Below are 20311 nucleotides of genomic sequence, written 5' to 3'. Positions count from 1 at the left end.
TTGCTAAGCTATTAGTAAAGAAAAGCAATACATGTTTAGTGTGGTTTTGGAGCCAAAAGGATGAATATATAATTTTATTCATGTTGCCCACTAACACATTTATAGAAGCTAATTCTTCTGAAAAATCTATAACAATTAAAGGCAGTTCCTCACTTTTTTATCAACATTCAAAACTACAAAGATTTTTTTTCCCCCTCAACTGACCAACTGGAAGCATTTTTAATGCCAGACTTGAATTTAAGATACTCTTTTCCAAAATTATTTGACAACTATTTTTAAAGGATTTAAACTTGTACAAATTTAACAACCTGTTAAAAATGTATGCAGTTTTTCTTCTCACAAGTGCTGCTGCTACTTGAACTAAAGAATAGTTGAACTACAATATTTTAAAAAATGCTGCAAGAACCTGAGACTTGCAAAAAATTGTTTTACCAGAAACTTGCTACAAAAAATCTGCTACATTTTATTTCATCAAATCTGAAAGTTTTGTAACAATCCCCATCATAATACAAAATGCTAATGGACTGACAGCAAAATATCCTAAACAGATATAATGGCAATAAATATTAACAGAAAAATGAGAAAGTCCCCCCAATCAAGTTTCTAAAATGAAGTACTAGTTTAAAATGTTTTCATTTTAATCGCACTTTCCCACCTAAAAATACAGCATTTCTACAGGAGTCAGGTTTAGAAGAACATCACTCAATGCCTCTTAGGAACCAAAGAACCAGTGAGCGGGGTTGGCCTGGGGAGGCTTGGCTATAATGACCAGGCTCGGATGTCACCTTGCAAAGAAAAAAGTGGGAAGGAACTACTGTAGTAGCCGATAGCCAGAACCTGATTCTCAGCTGCGGCCGGCACACGGAATGACAAGTACCTTAAGCTTCAGCATGTAAACGGCAGCAGAGCAGATTACAACCTCCCGTAAACACTGTTGGTAACTGAAATACAAAAAAGCTGAGGTAGCTGAGCATCTCTGCAGTAGTCCGACATTGGGTCATTTCATTTTTTTGCTTCTTGGAAACAAAATGTACTGAATTGCATATTTGGGGGGGGTGGCACTCCCTCACCTACAGCTTATGTTATAAATGTATATTATCTTATACATGACATTAATACCAGGAGAAGCCATGGGACCACCACTCTTTACATGTTGGTCTGAAACAAATCTGCCTGAAGCAGATTGCTGGCTGCCTGGAATGTCCTCTTCTTTAATTCCTAAAAAAGGAAAGTGTCTGAGAACAACCATCACTGAGCTCTAGAGAACGGCAATACTTCAGAGGTCCAAGAACTAACCAGCGAAAGGCTACTTGGTCATTTTCTCTTTAATACTGTCCAATATGAATTGTGCTGAATGAGTTTGGTGTAATTCATATGAAGATGAAGGACTGCAGGACCTGCTGTCTTTCCTGTCTATGGCCACCCAGCAAATCTTCACTTCCACAGTAATGGAAGTTTAGAAAGAAACCTGTTTTTAAGGACTCTGAACAAATAAAATGGAACATTAAAAAAAAAAAAACCCACACAACTACAGCCACCTTAAATATCCACAGTGAGGTGTTCAAAAGTGTAGATTTGTTTTAGAAATGAATACACCTTATCATTCTGAGATAACATGGGATTAAACTTATTTCCATAATTTGGGTTTCTGGAGAGCAACAGAGAAATGTTAAAACATAATACTGGCTGCCATTTGACAGTGCGGGAACCTGAAACTGTTCTTTGGGAACACAGGCTTTTGAAAATAACTAACTCTGTCATTGGCTACAATCCCAACTATTTTAAGAGCTTCCCCCTCCTCCTTCTCTACCACCACCACCGACTAAAAAGGCACATTGAAGGCAGCTCTAAAGAGCCTCATCTTCACATTATTGTATACCAAAGTCAATTCCTTTGTACCACAATTTTTCACTGCCAGCTTTAAAAACAGGCTTCTGTCCATTACCTCAGAGAATAAAAAAAGGAAAGGAAAAAAGATCTTAGAAATTGCCCACTTAAATAATCAGTTAGATCTGCTCTATCCAGTTTGTGGGTGTTTGTCAGCCTGCTCCGTTTTGCCTGAAACTTCTCATAAGATAACACATGTAGACAGCAGAAATGAAAGCAGTTTCTGTAGCACCAAAAATCTCTGTGTTGTGGCATTATATTCTTTATTTATATCAAGATACAAATATTATGAAGTTCTGTTTGGTTCTTGTAGGCTGGCTGGTTTCAGTTACCTGAGACAATAGCACCAAATTCATAACAGAACGTGAGACCAAGAGCGAGCGTGTTAAGACCAAGGCTCTGCATATACTTGGTGCAAGTGGAAAGCGAATGGCTCAGAAGACTGCTCTCCCACAAGCAGCCAATGAAAAGACAAACCCGCACACCTTGAAAAGTTCACAGGAATGTTTCAAACATATCAACTGTTCTTTCCATCTCCTGGAAGGAAACAAGATTACTGATTATTCACCACTATTCAGAGTAATGTTAAACAACATCATTTCTGTACAGAAATCTCAAGGAAGAGATTTAAATCTCTCTCAGTTTCCAAGAACTTACATGCTCTTCATAGTAGTGCCAAAACTAAGGGACAATTTGAACTGTGAGACGGATAAACTTTACTCAGACCAGAGCATCCTGGCATTAATAAAAACTACATTTTGTCTGGCTTTGTCTTCAGCTCCTTGAATGATAAATTAAATGGTAAAGTAAGTGGCAATCTTTACATTTTCCTCTTAGTATTCTAAGAGAAACTTTCTCATAAAGTACATTTCACAAAGCATGCAATGAGATATTTTGTTTAATTCATTTAATACTCTATTCCACAAAACCACTTCATAGGTACATGTTTAATCTTCAGAAATCACACCAACACCATTCTACCTCAGGAAAAGTAGACCATTATCAATCAATTATGGATCCATCTTTCAATAATCATAATGGAATTAAAAGCTAAATTAATTTTGCTACAGAAGAACATTTCAAAAATCAATTTCATTATAATATTTTATGCTATCAAATTGGTTCTAATCACCAATAAAATAAAATTTAAAAATTGGTAACTACTCATTGCTTAAATCTTATTCTTCTTTTGCAACAGACCTCAAGGTGTTTAACAACACTAATACAATAAAAGCAAGCACTGAATACAAAACAAAAATGAGTCAAAACCTTCTTTTAAACAAAGTAAAGTACAGTCTAAACACTATATAAAATAAAATTGGTTTTACTGTTAGCAAGAACCTCTCCAAGAGACAACTAGCTGGGCTTGCCTTGACACAGAAAAGATCAGATGAATCACTTGGAGCATATTCTAAAAACAGTAAACGGTACAAACTTACTTGTACAAGCTGCGACTTGTCATAATCTTTACGATGCCGATAGATGCACTGATTAAGGAGAGAGTATAGCCTCTCAAGCTGGTCAACTGTCAAGTTGTCACTTTTCTTAACCAATAAGTCAAGTAAATTCTATGAAGAGAAATTTGGCAAAAGCTCAAGATGAAATTTGACTTTGCTGAATAACTTTTATGTGTTAGGATACTTATAATACTTTGTGAATAACTTTGCTGAATAACTTTTATGTGTTAGGATACTTATAATCTAAATTACTACAAAACGTTTATTGACTGCCAACTGCAAACTATGTGCTGGACCAAAGATGATATTGGCATGGCTTTTGCCTTGAAGGATTAATATTTGGCTTATAGGGATAAATGTGTAATATCAAAAACATTTTATTATTAGTTGCTTTTTTGAGTTACATTTTAGTATTTTTACTATGATTCTTGTGGATTCTACAGTAATTATTTTAGAAGGAACCAACTAGGCTTCCAAGTCCAATTCCCTCGCTCAGAGCAGAAATCTAGATTAAGTCATCCCTACAACTGACTGTCTAGGTTCAGTTGAACACACCCACTGAAGAACAGCCCAGAATCTCTTTGTTCTTACTGTCTGGAATCTGCCTTCTTCTAACTATCTCCTGCCATCCAGGGTGATGGAATGCAAGTCCTCCTTCACAGTCATATCCTTCCCAGGTATTTGAACAGTGCTGTGATATCTCCCACAGTCTTTTCTTCTCATGGCTACCATGCTTAATCCCTTCACAGGATGCTAAATATCAGTGCACTGTCATCTGGAATAGGGATGGCTTGAGTATTCAGAAGTGAACTATTTTCAGTGTTAAAAAAAGAACTGAGAGCAAACAGCATCTTCTCTTGTTCTACTCATTGGTTTGCTGATTCCCAGTCAGAAGCTACATGATGACACTATTCTGAATTACATTAATTACCTCTCTCTATGGCCAAATGTAAGCTGACCATGTGACATCATAATTGCTATTAGGGGAAAAAAAGTCTACTACTAAATTTAAAAAAAAGGATCAGTGAAGAATTTATTCTGTTGCACCAATGCCTAATTGCCAGGTTTCTCTTGGATGGTAAGAATACTCACTGAAATTACAAACTACATATAAAATAAGTTAGGAGGAAAGACTTTAACCTCTATATATTAAGAGATCCTCCATTTTTTTAAATGAGCAATAATACAAAATTACTATTAATTTGATCCAACTTGATCTTATGAAATACATTTACCATACAGTGAAATAGGATAATCATGTGCCACTGAACCATTTAAAATTATTAAATTTAACTTATTACAAAAACTGGCTAAACAAGATCCCGCATAGTTAATATTCCAATCTTTAGATAGTCTGTCATACAATCCACTTTCCCAAGGTTTGACAGATAAATAAGGAAACTTGGCTATCAATGCTTTATTATTAGGGCCAATTCGGGCATTTAAATCACCTGGAATCACAAAATGTGTATGGGGGAATTTTAAAAGCAGATTGTAATTGTTCCAATTCTGTCCAAATAACATAGCACAATTGCAGGCAAAATTTTTAAGATGTCTTTTAAGTGTTCCAAGCTGTGTTCCAACTTCTGTTATTGTTTTAGAAACTGGGCAATGCCCTCTGAAAACAAAGGCCTGATTAAGCACTATTCAGTTTTGGTTGCAAATATATGTTTTTAAAAATAAGGAAAGATTGCTTCAGGAAATTGCAAATGAATCTTTTGTAGATATATGGTTTAAACAAGTGACTCAAAAGATAAGTCAGATTGGCATTGATCCTGATTATTTTCCAGGGGTATGTCATCAACATTTCATTGTATCAGACAAAGATTATGGGATAATTCAGTACAGGAATTAATGGCTAAGGCCAAAGTATCATGTTCACCTGTAACTTTTGGCATTAATTACAGATATATTTTTCAACTCCCTAATTATTTGAATGGCTTATATTTAAGTAAATACAGAATAGCTTTCTCAAAAACCAGATTAAATGTATTGCCATCAAATATGCTATATGGTAGATTTCAAAAAATTCCATTCTCTCAAAGATTTTGTCCCTGTAATGATACTGATCCTGAAACAGTGGATCATATTTTATTGTATTGGGAATTTTATAAGTGTCTTCAGCAGGAAGTTATCTGGCCTATTTTAAAATCTAAACCAGGAAGGGAGACTTCTGAGTATGTAAAAATTTTACTTGCAGATGAAAAACCTGAGATCACAGTGGCAACAGCCAGATTTTTAACTTTGGCTATAAAAACAAGGTTTTTAGTAACAAATCAATGAGTTGGACTTTTAAGTGAATCATGTAATATTTATTAAATATTTTATCTGTTAAATTGTTTTATTTAATGTCAAGTCTAGATTATATTTGTAACCTGCTTTTGAACTTTTTGATTGTAAATAAATTTTAAAAATGTATAGTGAAATAGAACCGCACACATTTTTAATTTTGTAACAGAGTTACCTGGGAAGAACAGAAGAAAAAAAACCAAAATGTTGGTATTAAGATATAAGACTGTATATAGTCAGCCTTACCATTAGCCTGACATGGTCAACGAGTACAGGAGGTACAGGGTCTAACTGCTCCTCTGGAACCTGTGTCAAAGCAATTTTACGAAGTTTCTTATTTTTCAATGTACCTGCAAATAAAGATGGATAAGATTATAACAATTCTAAGCTGTTGTTCAACTGCATTCAAAACAACAGAACTAAGTTTATTAAATGAAAATGTCTAGACTGCTACTCAAAGACTTAAATCATTCTTGCTATCTTGTAGAAAATGGAAGCAATGACAACATGGCTTTTATGCTATTTTTCATCAACTTTCCTGTCTCCACCCCATCATCAGAGCTAGTGTAATTTGTGGTTTTATAAACAGTATTCCCCTCCATAGGAATGAGGAGCGTCACAATGAAATTTCAAATCAAGCTAGATTAAGCCTTTCCTTCCCTGCTTTTTCTGAGTTTATGCATATCTCCAGTTGACCAGATATTCTGAGGTTTTTTATTTTACAACCAGGTCACTCAGGAAGTCAGAGTATGCAGCACAGCATACTTCCATCACAGGGTGAGTCGTCTGTACAGCTAATAGGTTGGCTTACAAAAAAATACAGAAACTGGGTTTTACATTTCTCTAACAACATTATGAGTTGATCTTGATTCAAATCATTTTTGGCCAAAGTTTATCCTGCCTTCAAAACATAAACCAATTATTCTAAGCAAAATATTTTGCACTACAGCTGTGCACACTTTAAAAATGATACAGATAAAAGAGCTTTAGCCGTCCCAGAAGCAGGAGCACAACTCTTCTGCTAATCATTCAAGTGCTCATCTTTTTTCAGGCTTCTGTGCAAAACACTTCTTCCAAATCATTTCTGAAATCCTATTATACATTTACCTCAATTACGAGATGAGAAAAAGAACAAAGAATAGTATGTATTTTGTATACCTTCTTTATCTGATTCCGTTTCTTTAATTTCCATATCTGTGCTTGGCGATTTCTTTTCATTATTGCTGCACTGTGAAATCTCACTACCAGACTGTAGTATGTGTTCTACTTCTGGACTATAATTTGAAGCTTCTGATTTTTTCTTTTGGTGGTCATCAGTTGTTGCCATTTGCTTGGGTGTAGACATGTCAGCAATGAGACTGGCATTCAACGATTCACATTTGTTATACTGACATGGTGGGAGAGGTGTCCCTTCAGAGGCCTCACCATTTAAATGGTCCCTCTGGGAATCTGACTCCTCCTTAGAGCACTTTTCTACATTCATCATAACCTTGTTATTTACTAGCAGGGATTCGTTGGAGCTCTCTTCTGTAGATGGAATGCTATTTTCTTTCCCAACTGTCCCATTATCAAGTCTTTGTTCTCCATGTATATCCATGACATCGCAAGATGACTCATCATTTGTTAGAGAAAGATCTCCTGTTTCCTCTCCGTTCTCCTCAGTGCAGTCTATGCTTCCTTCAAGCTCCCCATTTTCCAGGAGTTTACTATCCTCCCCTTGATTTTCATCATCTGCAAACTTGGCATCATCTTCATCTTTTTTCAAATTATTCACTTTTCTCTTTTTAATAATGCCTTTCCCCCACTGTGAACGTCGCCTTGATTTCCTCCTCAATCGAACTGTATCATTAAAAAAGACAAAGTATCTTTTAATATACTTAATTATTAGCTATTTAAATATTTGTTTTACATACTCATAGCTTAAAAAGCACTGTAAGATATTAATAAAGTCAGGAACATTTATCTGCAATATTAAAATACAACCTGCCTTGGTGACACTAAGGTCATCCAAGCTACCTTTGATTCTAAAAATATCAAAAAACATTCTACATGCATCAGTCCAAGCAAAATATTGCAGCAACCATCTGAATGGAAGTATTTTATTCTGCTGTCCCAAATGCCCTCAGGAATGAACAGCTTGGCAGATTAACGAAGATGGAGGCAGTTTTTACATTTAAAAAAATTATAATTGCAATAATGATCTGTTGAAAACCAATCCATGAAGTACAAATCAAAGAATATTACCAAAAATGTAATAATGTAATTAAAAATGGATTAATTCCTGTCAAAAGTTCAGTACCTTCTCAGCCATGCTGTGTGTTTTAAAGCAACTGAAAACTTTAATAAAGTTAACTGAAAAATAATCTTTTAGATGTAGCAAAACAGGGCCACAAGTTTTCAACCTCAGATATCTTATGGTTGAGCTCTATTCCAGATGCTGTCTGTGTGGTTCTATTTAAGAATTCCACCTTGAGATGGGGGTGGAGAAGTAATCTGAAACTTAAAAGAGCTTTTCTTCAGAGGAAAAAAGCCATTAACAGAGATCAAATAACCAAATCAATTTCTAATTGATAAATTAAGATTCAAAGATATTACAGAATTTGGGACTTTAAATTAGAATGAGTCTCCTAAAAGTACAATTCTGACTACTACCACTTGGAAGTCCAATTAGGAAAGTATCTAAAACGAATGATTCTCATTCTACCTCTTCAGAATTTAAAAAAAAATTCCATTCTATCATGAGACATGAGAAGCTGAACCCAGAACCTTTCTATATGTAAATTATATGTTCTTGCATATGCCAGAGCACCTCATTAAAATCAATATTAGCAATTTAAACAATGTAACAAAAAAGAAGATATGAACTGCAGTCTGTCAGGCCAGCAAGAAAGACAAAATAATTCTATATCTTGAGAATATTAGTTGTCATTTGCAAAAGAAAGAACTTCTACCTTTCTGGTATGAAAATGGGCTTGCAATGCTAAGGAAAAAAGAGAGGCAAAGGTTGGCATATATTTCTAATATTTAGGGAGCAGGTTTTTAGAACTTTGTCCTTCCAAATGGGCCAGGTTGTACATGACTGAAATATCTGCAAGTCTCAATAGGCTATTGGACACTGTTTACAGAGGATATTTCTGAAGATGGAATATTTTCTTTCTGCAAAGACAATTCTCAAGACTTAAACATAAGCAGAATAGCTGTCCATGAGATTTCACCAATTTTACATGCTCAAATCATAATTCAACATCAAATGTAATCTAGAGTCAGCAAGTGAACTAAATAATTAAACAGCAAAATAAAAAATGCATAGTAATGTGCTTTTGACACCATCTACTGGCAATATTGAGCAACAATCTAGGTTCCGTAACTAAATAAAAATTCTACATAACACTAGACAACTCATGACCCACTGGGTCATCATTTCAGATATATTTCCTTACCTAAACAGAAAAACAGAATGACTAAGGGCAAAAAAGCAGTGGGAGTGGGAGTGACTTACGAATTGTTGCCAGCTTCCCCGTTGACTGGTTGTGGAAAGCTGGCAGGGAATGTCAGAAATCTTTCTTCCTTCCTTCCTCCCTCCCTCCCCCTCTTCCTTCTTCCTTCCCTTCCCGCTTCCTTCCCTCCTTCCTTCCTCTTCCTTCCTTCCTCCTTCCCTCCCTTCCTTTCCACATATAATATAGGCTTGCACCATTTGCCCTCCGCTCATGACCCTCAGAGGAGCTCCGGTGAAGTCTCCTCCTCCTCCTTAGCTGACCCACGGAGCTGCCTGCCACTTTGCTGGGAGAGGTGGAACAAAGGGAGCCATGTACTGTGAGGAAAACTGCACCTCTGCTCCTCATTCTGGCATGTCCCCAAGGGCCCCCTCCCTCAAGGGAGGAAGAGGGTTCACCTATCAACCACCAGCGCCCCCCAGCCAGCCCTATCTCACCAGCAGGCATCCAAATCACTCCCTCATCCTTCCCTCAATGCCCACTGCCATTAAGAGATTTAAAATTTCAGCCTCAGTTCCAAAGCACCTAATTGCCACTCGCACATCAGGCCTTGCCACCAGCCGATTAGGCACAGGGGACAGAGGGAGGTGGGAAAGAAGTTGGGGATCCCTCCCTCCCTCCCTCCTCTCTTCTCCTTCCTTCCTTCCTTCCTTCCTTCCTTCCTTCCTTCCTTCCTTCCTTCCTTCCTTCCTTCCTTCCTTCCTTCCTTCCTTTTCATATACAATATAGGTTTGCACCATTTGCCCTCCACTCACGACCCTCAGGAGAGCCCCGGTGAAGCCACCACCACCTCCTCCTCCTCCTCGGCTGACCCATGGAACTGCCTGCCACTTTGCTGAGGAGAGGTGGAACAAAGGAAGCCACAAACCATAAGGAAAACTGCACCCCTGTTCCCCATTCCAGCATGTCCCCAAGGACCCCCTCCCTTGATGGAGGAAGAGGGCTCACCCATTGACTACCAGCGCCCCCCAACCAGCCCTACCTCATCCCCCCCAGCCAGCCCTACCTCACCAGCCCTACCTTGCCATCCAAGTCACTCCCTCATCCTTCCCTCAGTGCCCCCTGCTGTTAAGAGATTTCAAATTTCTGCCTCATTTCCAAAGCAGTCAATCGCCACTCACCCATCGGGCCTTGCCACTAGCCGACTGGATGCAGGGGACAGAGGGAGACAGGAAAAAGGTCAGGGATATGCCCATGATGATCACATGACCCAGGCTGACCATGGCAGCACAGCAGTGAAGTAACCACAAATTTCCCAAATATCAATCCCATGGGACTAAGGGGTCCCGGATTTTGGATGCATTCTGTAAGGTAGCCCATTTGAGGTACCTTGGTTCAAAAATTATTGCCCTATGATACACCGTTTCACCCAGCTGAAGGTTACAGACACAAGAGTTTTAGTATATATGTTATACTAAAATATATATGCATTTTAAATATGTTTTAGTCTTCAAAAATACATAGTGTGCATTAGCTGGGTGAAAATATCAACATTTTTATCAAATATAAGCAAGGAAACTAACAACATACATATATATACTAACTTCCTCCCTACCTCATTGCCATCTCCATATTTAAATGAGAAAATAAGTAGATCCTGCTTAAACATGAAGACATGCTAATATCCTATATAGTGTTTCTTTCTCAAAGCCTATGGTCCCCAAGCAACTTCCAGAATCCATCCAGCTCATGCTGTTAAAATTGGGTGGCAAAATAGTGTTTTGGTTTTCTTTAATGGATTTTTTTTTCTAATTCAGACTAGAACTCCAAAAGCTTCTTCTGGGCTTAACACATTTATAGTTTGAGCAATTCTATCCATAAACTCTAACAACAGAGAAAACATTATGGCTCTACTGCCAATGATGTCATTCTAATGCCCCTTGTGGCCTTTATGAGGTCAATTTTTTAAAAAGGGTTTATTTTCCTAGTTCTCTAGAAGCTGAACTGGACTTTTAAAAAACAGTTTTATTAAGAATAAATGTATGAGAATTACAGACAGCAAACAAATTCATGATATCAAACCTGTATGAACAGGAAAAGTTTAGCAATTTACATTCCTATGGTATCAAAAGGAAGTTAGAGGTCTAAGGCCCTCCAGTCACAACCCTCAGGAGAGCCCCTCCTGAGGAACAGGTTCAAAAGCCTTTCAATTCACACTTGTTAGGACAGAATTTCTGAAGGGGATACATTCAAATTCCTGATTTCTCTGCCAATGTAGTGATTTATTTCTTGGTCATATCTACTGACTTACTACAATTATTATATACGGCCCTACTGGCAAGGATTCAGGACAGTTTACAATACATAATAATTAAAAATCTAAACAATCAATTAACACATAATTAATTCTAAAAAGAATTAAGATGGCAGCACACATCTATAAAATTGTGTCAAAAGCTTGACAGAACAAAACTGCTTTAACTGCTTTCTAAAGGCAAGCATGGGGAGAGGGAGGTGTCCCCATACTGGAGTGAGCAAGGTGGTCCATAATATGCAGGTTGCTACTGAGAAGGTATGTCCAGGCCCCCATTCCTTTGGGGATGAATACACAAGACAGCCTAAATGTGAGCAGGAGACATGGCTCTGCAAGTACATAGGTGCTTCCAGTGTAGATTAAACCAGCACCTTGAATTGGACCTGGAAACCTAGCTATAGTCAATGTAGCAATTGGAATGCTGGTATAATGTTACTAAACCAACTCCTGCCTGTTAGAAGCCTGTCCACTGAATTCTGTACCAACAGTAGCTTCTGAGTTGTTTTCAAAGACAATCTCATTTATGTTTCATTGAAGTAGTCTAATCACTAGGCAATAAAGGCATGAATCATTGTCATAAGGATATTCTGGTCCAGGTAGGCCTGCAACCAGTGCACCAACCAAATTTGGGCAAAGGCCCCCTTGCCACACTTCCACCTGCTGCTAGAGTCAGATGCTTTGAAGTCCAGGTAAATCCCCAAGTTGTGGACCTGCCTTTTTAGGCAGAGTGTGATCTTGTCCAGAGCCAGTCTCGGAACCAAGATCAAACCACATCAATAATTTATGAACAGCAACTTTCACAGATCTGATTTCAGCACGTTTTGACTCATTCAGACTCTCACAGCCTTCAGACATTGCATCAGGCCATCCAAGTCCTGACACAGGTCATCAAACCGAGTGAACAGTGCTGTTTGTGTCCCATACTCAGGCCTGAATCCAGATTGGAAAGGATCCAGCTAATACAATAATCACTTCCCAAATCCAGCTGTAGATACACTACCTAGGGCACTTAAGCCATCAAAACTCTCAGCCAGAAGAAACCTATCTCTTCAATATCCCAAGAAAGAAAAGGATGTACATGCACAAGAGCTGTACTTGGTTCTTATTAGTAACAGACCCAAAAATAACCAGTTTGGGGGGAATAGAGGAAAGAAAAAAATCATGACTCTCACTCCATATTTTCATGTTTTTATTTTGACCATGGAGTATCTCAATTGGCTTCTGATACTGATTCTTGAGCCAACAAACTGCTGAAGCCATGCAATGTTTTCATGAACTGCTGAAGCTGTGTGTTTTTAATATACAGGCTGTTTTCAGCAGTTTTCAGTGGTTCATGAAAACAATGCATAGCTTCAATGATTCGTCAGCTCAAGGGAGAACACCGTATGCCATTTTTAGTAATAGGCACCCATTTGTAAGTACGAGTTCTGACTTACATGCAAATTTGAGTTAGACAGACTTAGGAACAGATCTTGTTCTTTACCCAGGGATTGTCTGTACTCATATAGTTGAAAATTGACCTCTTCTACACACGTGAGAACTTTATATTCAATGAAGGTTTTTAAAGGCTAATAAAACTGCTTTTAAAGCAATCTAAGAGGTGGAGACAGAAATGGTGGTGAAAAAGGAGGAGGAAGATGAAAAGAAAGAGAAGAGAACAAGAGTCTTTCACATTATAAGCTCATAGAGACTTCTGGTCAGACAAAATAATCTGAAATACTCACACGCACATTTGTTTGCAGAATTGTGCCAAACTGTCATTGCATTTTTTTGCCGGTTCAGGAATGCCTCTTCAACTCTGGTTTCTGTTTTGTGCACAGTGGAACCATGAGGATTTGTTTGCTCTGCTATAACTGATAAGCCTGTGCATAGAAGGTAAACACACATTTCAATAATCCAAGCAGTATTAACCAGCCAAGTTTTGGAAAGCTGCTGGAATACTACATTAGAAACCACCCAACAGTTAACTAAACACAGATTTATTCAAAACAAAGATTTACATCAAGAACATTTACTTGCTCCAACAAATGAAAGCATCCAACATAGAGCTTCAAGATAAAAACAAGTAAAAAAAATAAAATGGCAGCAAAACATACAGAGAGTGTATTGCATGCAGCCATCTAGCAGGCTCTACTCTATCATGGGATCCCCAAGCTAGTTGACAAAACCCTATTTTAAGGGCCTTCCGGAAGGCCAGCAGGGTTGGAGCCAGCCTCACCTCGGAGGGAATGATGTTCCACAGGGCAGGGGCCACGGCAGAAAAGACTTTCTTCCTAGGTCCCACCCAACGACACTCCCTGGCTAATGGGACCCCCAACATGCCTCCCCTCCGCCTATAATTGCGCTATAATCCTTTCTACAACACCAAGGATAAAATATTATCCCAATATTGAACATGAGGATAAAACTGAGAATGGGATTGTTTATGTAAAATAATCAAGTCATTTCAGAGTAATGTCTGGTTCTAGCACAACACTATATGATTTATAACTTAACTTCTATGAGGAAGTCCTGTGAAAAGTTATTTTCCAGAGAAATGTGGACAGAACTATGCTACCTGTTAATGCACCATTAAGGCCCAAATACCATTTCATTTTAACAATAAATTATGCTCAAAGTTGTTCAGCTTCTCTAGAAAGTGAATTAATTATGCTTTAATCCTTAGAAATCAATAGGACAAGTTAGTCATGACTAATTTAAATCCCCCTGGTTTCAACAGACCTTAAATTAAGGTACATTCAACTCAATGTTTTTCTTTAAACCATATACGCTGCTATCTAAATGTTACACTAAAGGATGCACACAAGTGCTTTTCCGTGGATTATTTTTCAATAAGTAACTTAAAATACAATTAAGGATGAAAGCAAAGAACAGTATGTATTTATTTTAATTATAACTCCTGTAGCATCAATGGCTTGCAGTATATTTTATAGCTCTTTTCTCTTTTCCCCCATCTCAGGGAGGTTGCTACTACAATTTTAGGGAAGGTCAATCAAGAATGATGAGAAATATGCTCAGATTACCCATAAGAATTTATGGCTGAGCAAAAATCCAGTCTGAAACTATGCAGTCAGGACACTCTTGTAGAGATTACATTAATATAACAGAATATTGAGAGCCAGTGGTGAAGGTGCTGGCCTAGAAGCCAGGAGATTGTTGAGTTCTAGGCCTCCCTGAGGCATAAAAGCCAGCTGGGTGACTGGCTTTTAAAGTTACACTGTTGTAACTTTAGAGTTGTTACTGAGTCAACACTCTGCTCCAGAGGGTAAGACTAGAATTAATGGGATGAAGCACCAAGGATGTAGATACAGATTAAACATTAGGAAGAACTTCTTGACAATAAGAGTTGTCAATCAGTGGAGCAGGTTACTGCATGGAGTGTTTCTTCCCCTTCACTGGAGGTCTTCAAATATAGGATGGATAGTTATATACTGGGGAAGGTATAGTGAAACCTGCAGTGTGCAGGAGGTTGGACTTGATGACATCTTAGGTCCCTTCCAACTCTATGACTCTAAGGAAGTAATTGGGAAATGATTATTTGCTCTGCTTCCCCTTTCTCAACTGATCCTCCAAGCATTCTCTCATTCGTTTATACACACCAGTTCCCACTGATTCATTATGACATGGAGGGAAGAGGAACATTGTCATAAAGGATGCCTTCTTCACTTTCACATACATAGGCATCCTTAGAAGCAGGACTTTTGTCATATATATAATCCTAAAAAACAATTCTGTTAATTTCAGACCAATAAGTGGTTTTGCTGATGGCATACTGCATTAATCTGCTACTTTATATTATTATTCAGTATTCTAACTCAAATTCTAGCACTTTTATATGGATGATCATAAAGTCTTTAAAATTTTACTACTGATCTTTTTAAGCTTAATAAAATTATCTCTGTTCTCCTGCAAATGTAACAGATTTTTAAATGCCTGTATCAAAGAAAATGGCTATAATGTTTTCAAATGTATAAAATACCATTCTATACTATTTATAATTAATAACTAATTATGGCACATGATTAATGGTTTGCTATAATTGCGCAATGGATAGGATTCAACATCTGTGAGCAGAAGGGAAACAAAAAGGCATTCTTCTGCCTCATGCTTCTTGTAGTTCCCCATTCCCACCCCAAATGGCAAGGGTCCATGCTAAAGGGAATAGAATATACAGCTCAATGAACTGAGAGGGAAGGATGGTGTTAAAAAATAAGAAACACCTTTTGTAAGAACATGCTTCCATGCAATTATCCATTAGAATATACTCTCCTTTCACTTTAGATGTTTGGCTTTTCCTTGGAGAAGTTTCTGAGGGCACAGGGGGAAAGATGTAGCAAAAATATATTTCATCCATCCTATTCTGTTGATGGATCTTGGATATTACCCCATGATATGTTAAATGGCCTAAGGTTAAAATGTTGTTCAGTTGACACAACAAACATGGCTTATGTTTAATAATGAATGTGCCTGACCCTACCAGTCTCCTCTTCCCTACAACTCCTCTACGGCCATTGCTAGCTCATTTTAAGATTCCTTGAGCCTTTTCCTACAGTCCTAGTTTATGTAACAATTACTGTGCCATTTGCCTGTAGCTTCTACCTGCTGTGAACCAAAGGAACAAAACTAAAACAAGCTATGGATTATTTTATGTTTGTCTCTCTGGTTAGCGAAGGCTGCAAAGGCTGAGAACACACTATACTTCAAAGAGCAACAGCCGTTGGAGGGGACTGTGGAGTGGAGGGCAGAAGCCAGCTGACCCGATCAGATACAGTGCATTCCGAAAGTATTCAGACCCCCTTCACTTTTTTCAATTTTGTTACGTTGTAGCCTGATACTACAATCATTCAAATTCATTTTTTCCCCATTAATCTACACTCAGTACCCCGTAATGACAAAGTAAAAACAGAATTTTAGAAATGTCTGTGAATTTATAAAATGGAAAAACTGAAATATCACATTGGCATAAGTATTCAGACCCTTTACTCAGTACTTTGTTGAAGCACCTTTGGAGGCAATTACAGCCTCGAGTCTTTTTCGGTATGATGCAACAAGCTTTGCCCACCTGGATTGGGGGATTTTCTGCCATTCTTCTTTGCAAATCCTCTCAAGCTCAATCAGGTTGGATGGGGACTGTCAGTGGACAGCCATTTCCAGGTCTCTCCAGAGATATTCAATAGAGTTCAAGTCAGGGCTCCGGCTGGGCCACTCTAGGACATTCACAGAGTTGTCCCTAAGCCATTCCTGCGTTGTCTTGGCTGTGCACTTAGGATCGTTGTCATGTTGGAAAGTGAACCTTCAGCCCAGTCTGAGGTCCTGAGCGCTGTGGAACAGGCTTTCATTGAGGATATCTCTGTCCTTTGCTCCATTCAACTTTCCCCCAACCCTGACCAGTCTCCCAGTCCCTGTTGCTGAAAAATACCCCCACAGCATGATGCTGCCACCACGCTTCACCGTTGGGATGGTATTGGGCAGGTGATGAGGCGTGCCTGGTTTCCTCCAGACATAACGTTTAGAACTGAGGCTAAACAGTTCAATCTTGGTTTCATCAGAGAATCTTGTTCCTCACAGTCCAAGAGTCCTTCAGGTGCTTTTTTGCAAACTCCAAGCGGGCTTTCATGTCTTTTGCACTGAGGAGAGGCTTCCGTCTAGCCACTCTGCCAGAAAGCCCAGATCGGTGGAGGGCTGCAGTGATGGTTGTCCTTCTGGAACTTTATTCCATCTCCACACAGGATCTCTGGAGCTCAGTCAGAGTGACCATCGGGTTCTTGGTCACCTCTCTTACTAAGGCTCTTCTCCCCCGATTGCTCAGTTTGGCTGGGCGACCAACTCTTGGAAGAGCCCTGGTTGTGCCAAACGTCTTCCATTTGAGAATTATGGAGAACACTGTGCTCTTGGGAACCTTCAGTGCAGAATTTTTTTTGTAGCCTTCCCCAGAATTGTACCTTGCAATAATTCTGTCTCTGAGCTCTGTAGGCAGATCCTTTGACCTCTGCAGGCAGATCCTTTGACCTCATGGCTTTTGCTCTGATACAGTATGCATTGTCAGCTGTGAGGCCTTCTGTAGAGAGGTGTGTGCCTTTCCAAATCATGCCCAATCAATTTAATTCACCACAGGTGGACTCCAAACAAGGTGTAGAAACAGCTCAGCAACTATCAAGAGGCACCTGAGGTAAATTTCAAGTGTTGTTGCAAAGGGTCTGAATACTTTGGTCAATATGATATTTCAGTTTTTCCTTTTTCATACATTTGCAAACATGTCTAAAATTCTGTTTTCACTTTGTCATTATGGGGTACTGAGTGTAGATTAATGAGAAAAAAAGTGAATTTGAATGATTGTAGTATCAGGCTGCAACATAACAAAATTGAAAAAAGTGAAGGGGGTCTGAATACTTTCCAAATGCTCTGTATATATTCACAGCTATCAATGCCTAGTGCTACAGAAAAAGCTAAAGGTTAAAACAGTTCCAGTGTTTATTCAAATATATTATCAGCTAAACAGATATAATTATATCTGGTTTTGCAAAAGCCACTTATGAAGAAGCTAAAAATCTATTCTTTAACTGGGTCTACAGCTGAAAGCATATTTGTGGAACAAAAATATAAAATTGCAAAAATGCCCACAAGTCTGTTCTTCTAAGTACCTAAACAAATGAAAAGGAATACTCAAGTTATAAGATGACTTGAGCAGGGCACGGTAACAACACTCTTCAGATTTCTTGTTCCAAGAGGATATATCTCATTTGTGTTTTCTAAGCAGCATTTCCTGGGACAAATGGATTTTTTCTGCAAGTTGGAGTTATTTGAATTTAAATATTCAACTTACAAGTTGATTCATATATTCTAAAACCATTATTTAAGGTGGCGCCGAAATAAGCATGATTATTAATTTGTTTAGTCTTCCAGCAGTCACAGAGAATAAACCAGTCACTCTCACTCAGCCCAACCCACCTCATAGGCTTGCTGTTGTGGGAAAAATAGGAGGCAGGAGTACAGGTAGTCCTCAGTTAATGATGGTAATTGGGACTAGAATTTCTGTTGCTAAGCAATGTGGTCTTGTGGAGTCCTTGGGGTTCTCTGAGCTTGGTTGTTTTCTTGCAAACGTTTCATTACCCGGCTAGGTAATATCTTCAGTGATGTTACCTAGCCGGGTAATGAAACGTTTGCAAGAAAACAACCAAGCTCAGAGAACCCCAAGGACTCCACAGTTCAACCCTGAGCTACATATATTGTCTTCCAATGTGGTCTTAAAGCATGATGTCACGTGACTGCTTCACTTAGTGATGGCAATCCCGGCAGTCCCAGTTGCCATCATTAACTGAATCCCATCCAGTCATTAGGCAAGGACCCACCCCAATCCAAGCCATTCCTGGCTTGGTCCCTTCCAGCCCTGAGCTTCAGTAACATAAGGGACCACCTCCTCTTCAACTCCACCCATCCGCCTATCTCCCCCCAATCTCCACCCTTTTGGCCTTCCTGTACTCTGCCGCCTCTGCCAGCCCTGCCACTCTGATCTCTGCTGGCTCTGTCCAAATTGCATGTGCCTTCTCACAAGGCTTTGGAAGGCCTCAAAGCCCTGCGAGAAGACCACATGCGATTTGGACAGGGGTGCGTGCAGCCTCGGGAAGAACGCCTGGTGCGGCCAGCAGCTGCCTCACAAAGGGCTAGGCCAGGTTCTCCTCATTAGCAGCGGGAGGAAGAAAACAGCTAAGGTGAGCTGGAGTGGCAATGGGGGCAGGGCCAGCAGAGTGCAGGGGTGGTGGAGTGCAGGGCGGCCAAAAGGGCAGAGATGGGGGGGAGATAGGCGGGTGGAAGGAGTTGAAGGGACCGGGCATAACTACCATTTGTTCAGCACCATTGTAACTTTAGAGTTACAACTGAGAAATGGGGTTCATACAAACAGTATTATATTTACAAATTGGATTTAAAGGATCCACTCTCCAAATCAAAATAACGTAAATCAAAAAAAATTCAGTTCAAAAAGTCTTTTTTCTGACAAGAGATTCATTAGAGACAATCCATCAAGAATTCAATGATATTTATATATTTTCACTGTTGCAGCAATGATATAAAGTAAAAAATAAGATGACAATACCTCTTTTTTTTCTTGCTTCCTTAATTTCTTCACACATTTTATTGAATTCTGGGTCCAATTCAGCAGCAATGATAGCATGTGCAGTATCCTTCAGAGTACAGGCTCTGTGTCTAATAATTTTATCTACAAAAGGAGTATAATACAATTTTGTAGTATCATAACTCACACAAACACATTTTTGTTGCTTTTTAAATTTGTAATAATTTTTGCCCCAGGAGTGCCCAGGGAGTAGTATAAATATAGAAAAAAGTGATAAATTCACATCACACTGCAATTAAGTGATTAAATAAATCATACTTCTAGCAGGAGTCACATAGCAAGCATAATGTAATTAGAAAGACAACCAAGTTTTTCTCCAAATAAGTATCTGGAAATTTGGAGAGAAGAACCATTTCAAAGATAGAAAAAGCTGTTGAAAACAAAAGATGGGCAAGATGTGTTACTGGCTACAAACCCAAAGCTGAAAATGAGGGATACCTCTGAAGATTAGCCTGAAGATCAGTTGCTGCTTGGAATTGATGGCTGGCCTGGTAAACTTAATGTTACTATTTGCTGTCATATCATGTCTTCCCCTCCCCTCATGTCTATTCTGTTTTTCTCCGCCCCCCCCCATTCTCTTTTTCCCCCTTCTCACAGCATCTACTCCTTCCACTACCCCATCCCTAGTCTTCTTTTCTTCTATTCATCTATTTCCACTGAAAGGATGTTGTGGGTGTATTTGTTGTTGGGTGTTTCTATGTGCAAGACACTTTTGTGAGGAAGACCAAATGGCATATGCAGATAGGAATTAATTTTATAAACAGGTACCTTATTTCATAGGCAATTAATTTTAATTAGT

At 38.7% G+C, this 20311-nt stretch overlaps 1 protein-coding gene across 5 annotated transcripts in view; it reads right to left on the bottom strand.

The window, feature by feature from the left end:
• Positions 1-790: 790 nt before the first annotated feature.
• ATAD2B (ATPase family AAA domain containing 2B) overlaps positions 791-20311 on the bottom strand; it is an 84792-nt gene continuing 65271 nt past the window's right edge. For 2 of the 5 annotated variants that reach the window (XM_007433979.3, XM_007433980.3), the window contains exons 23-28: positions 19474-19596; positions 13106-13243; positions 6792-7472; positions 5880-5983; positions 3327-3455; positions 791-2424 (exon numbers count right to left, since the gene is read on the bottom strand). In XM_007433979.3, the coding sequence (XP_007434041.2) occupies positions 2383-2424; positions 3327-3455; positions 5880-5983; positions 6792-7472; positions 13106-13243; positions 19474-19596 (1217 nt within the window). In that variant the 3' untranslated portion in view covers positions 791-2382. Of the gene's footprint in view, positions 3456-5879; positions 5984-6791; positions 7473-13105; positions 13244-19473; positions 19597-20311 lie in introns of all 5 variants that reach the window. The other 3 variants (XM_025170351.2, XM_025170353.2, XM_025170352.2) reach the window with 2 other exon arrangements.

This window comes from Python bivittatus, unplaced genomic scaffold, assembly GCF_059951505.1.
Source record: "Python bivittatus isolate LINGU-HERP-01145 unplaced genomic scaffold, Pbiv_v1 ctg000020_np1212, whole genome shotgun sequence".
In the NCBI taxonomy this organism is placed as follows: Eukaryota; Metazoa; Chordata; class Lepidosauria; order Squamata; family Pythonidae; genus Python; species Python bivittatus.
Note: the sequence above shows the minus strand (reverse complement) of the source record. Positions and strands in the feature narration are given on the sequence as shown.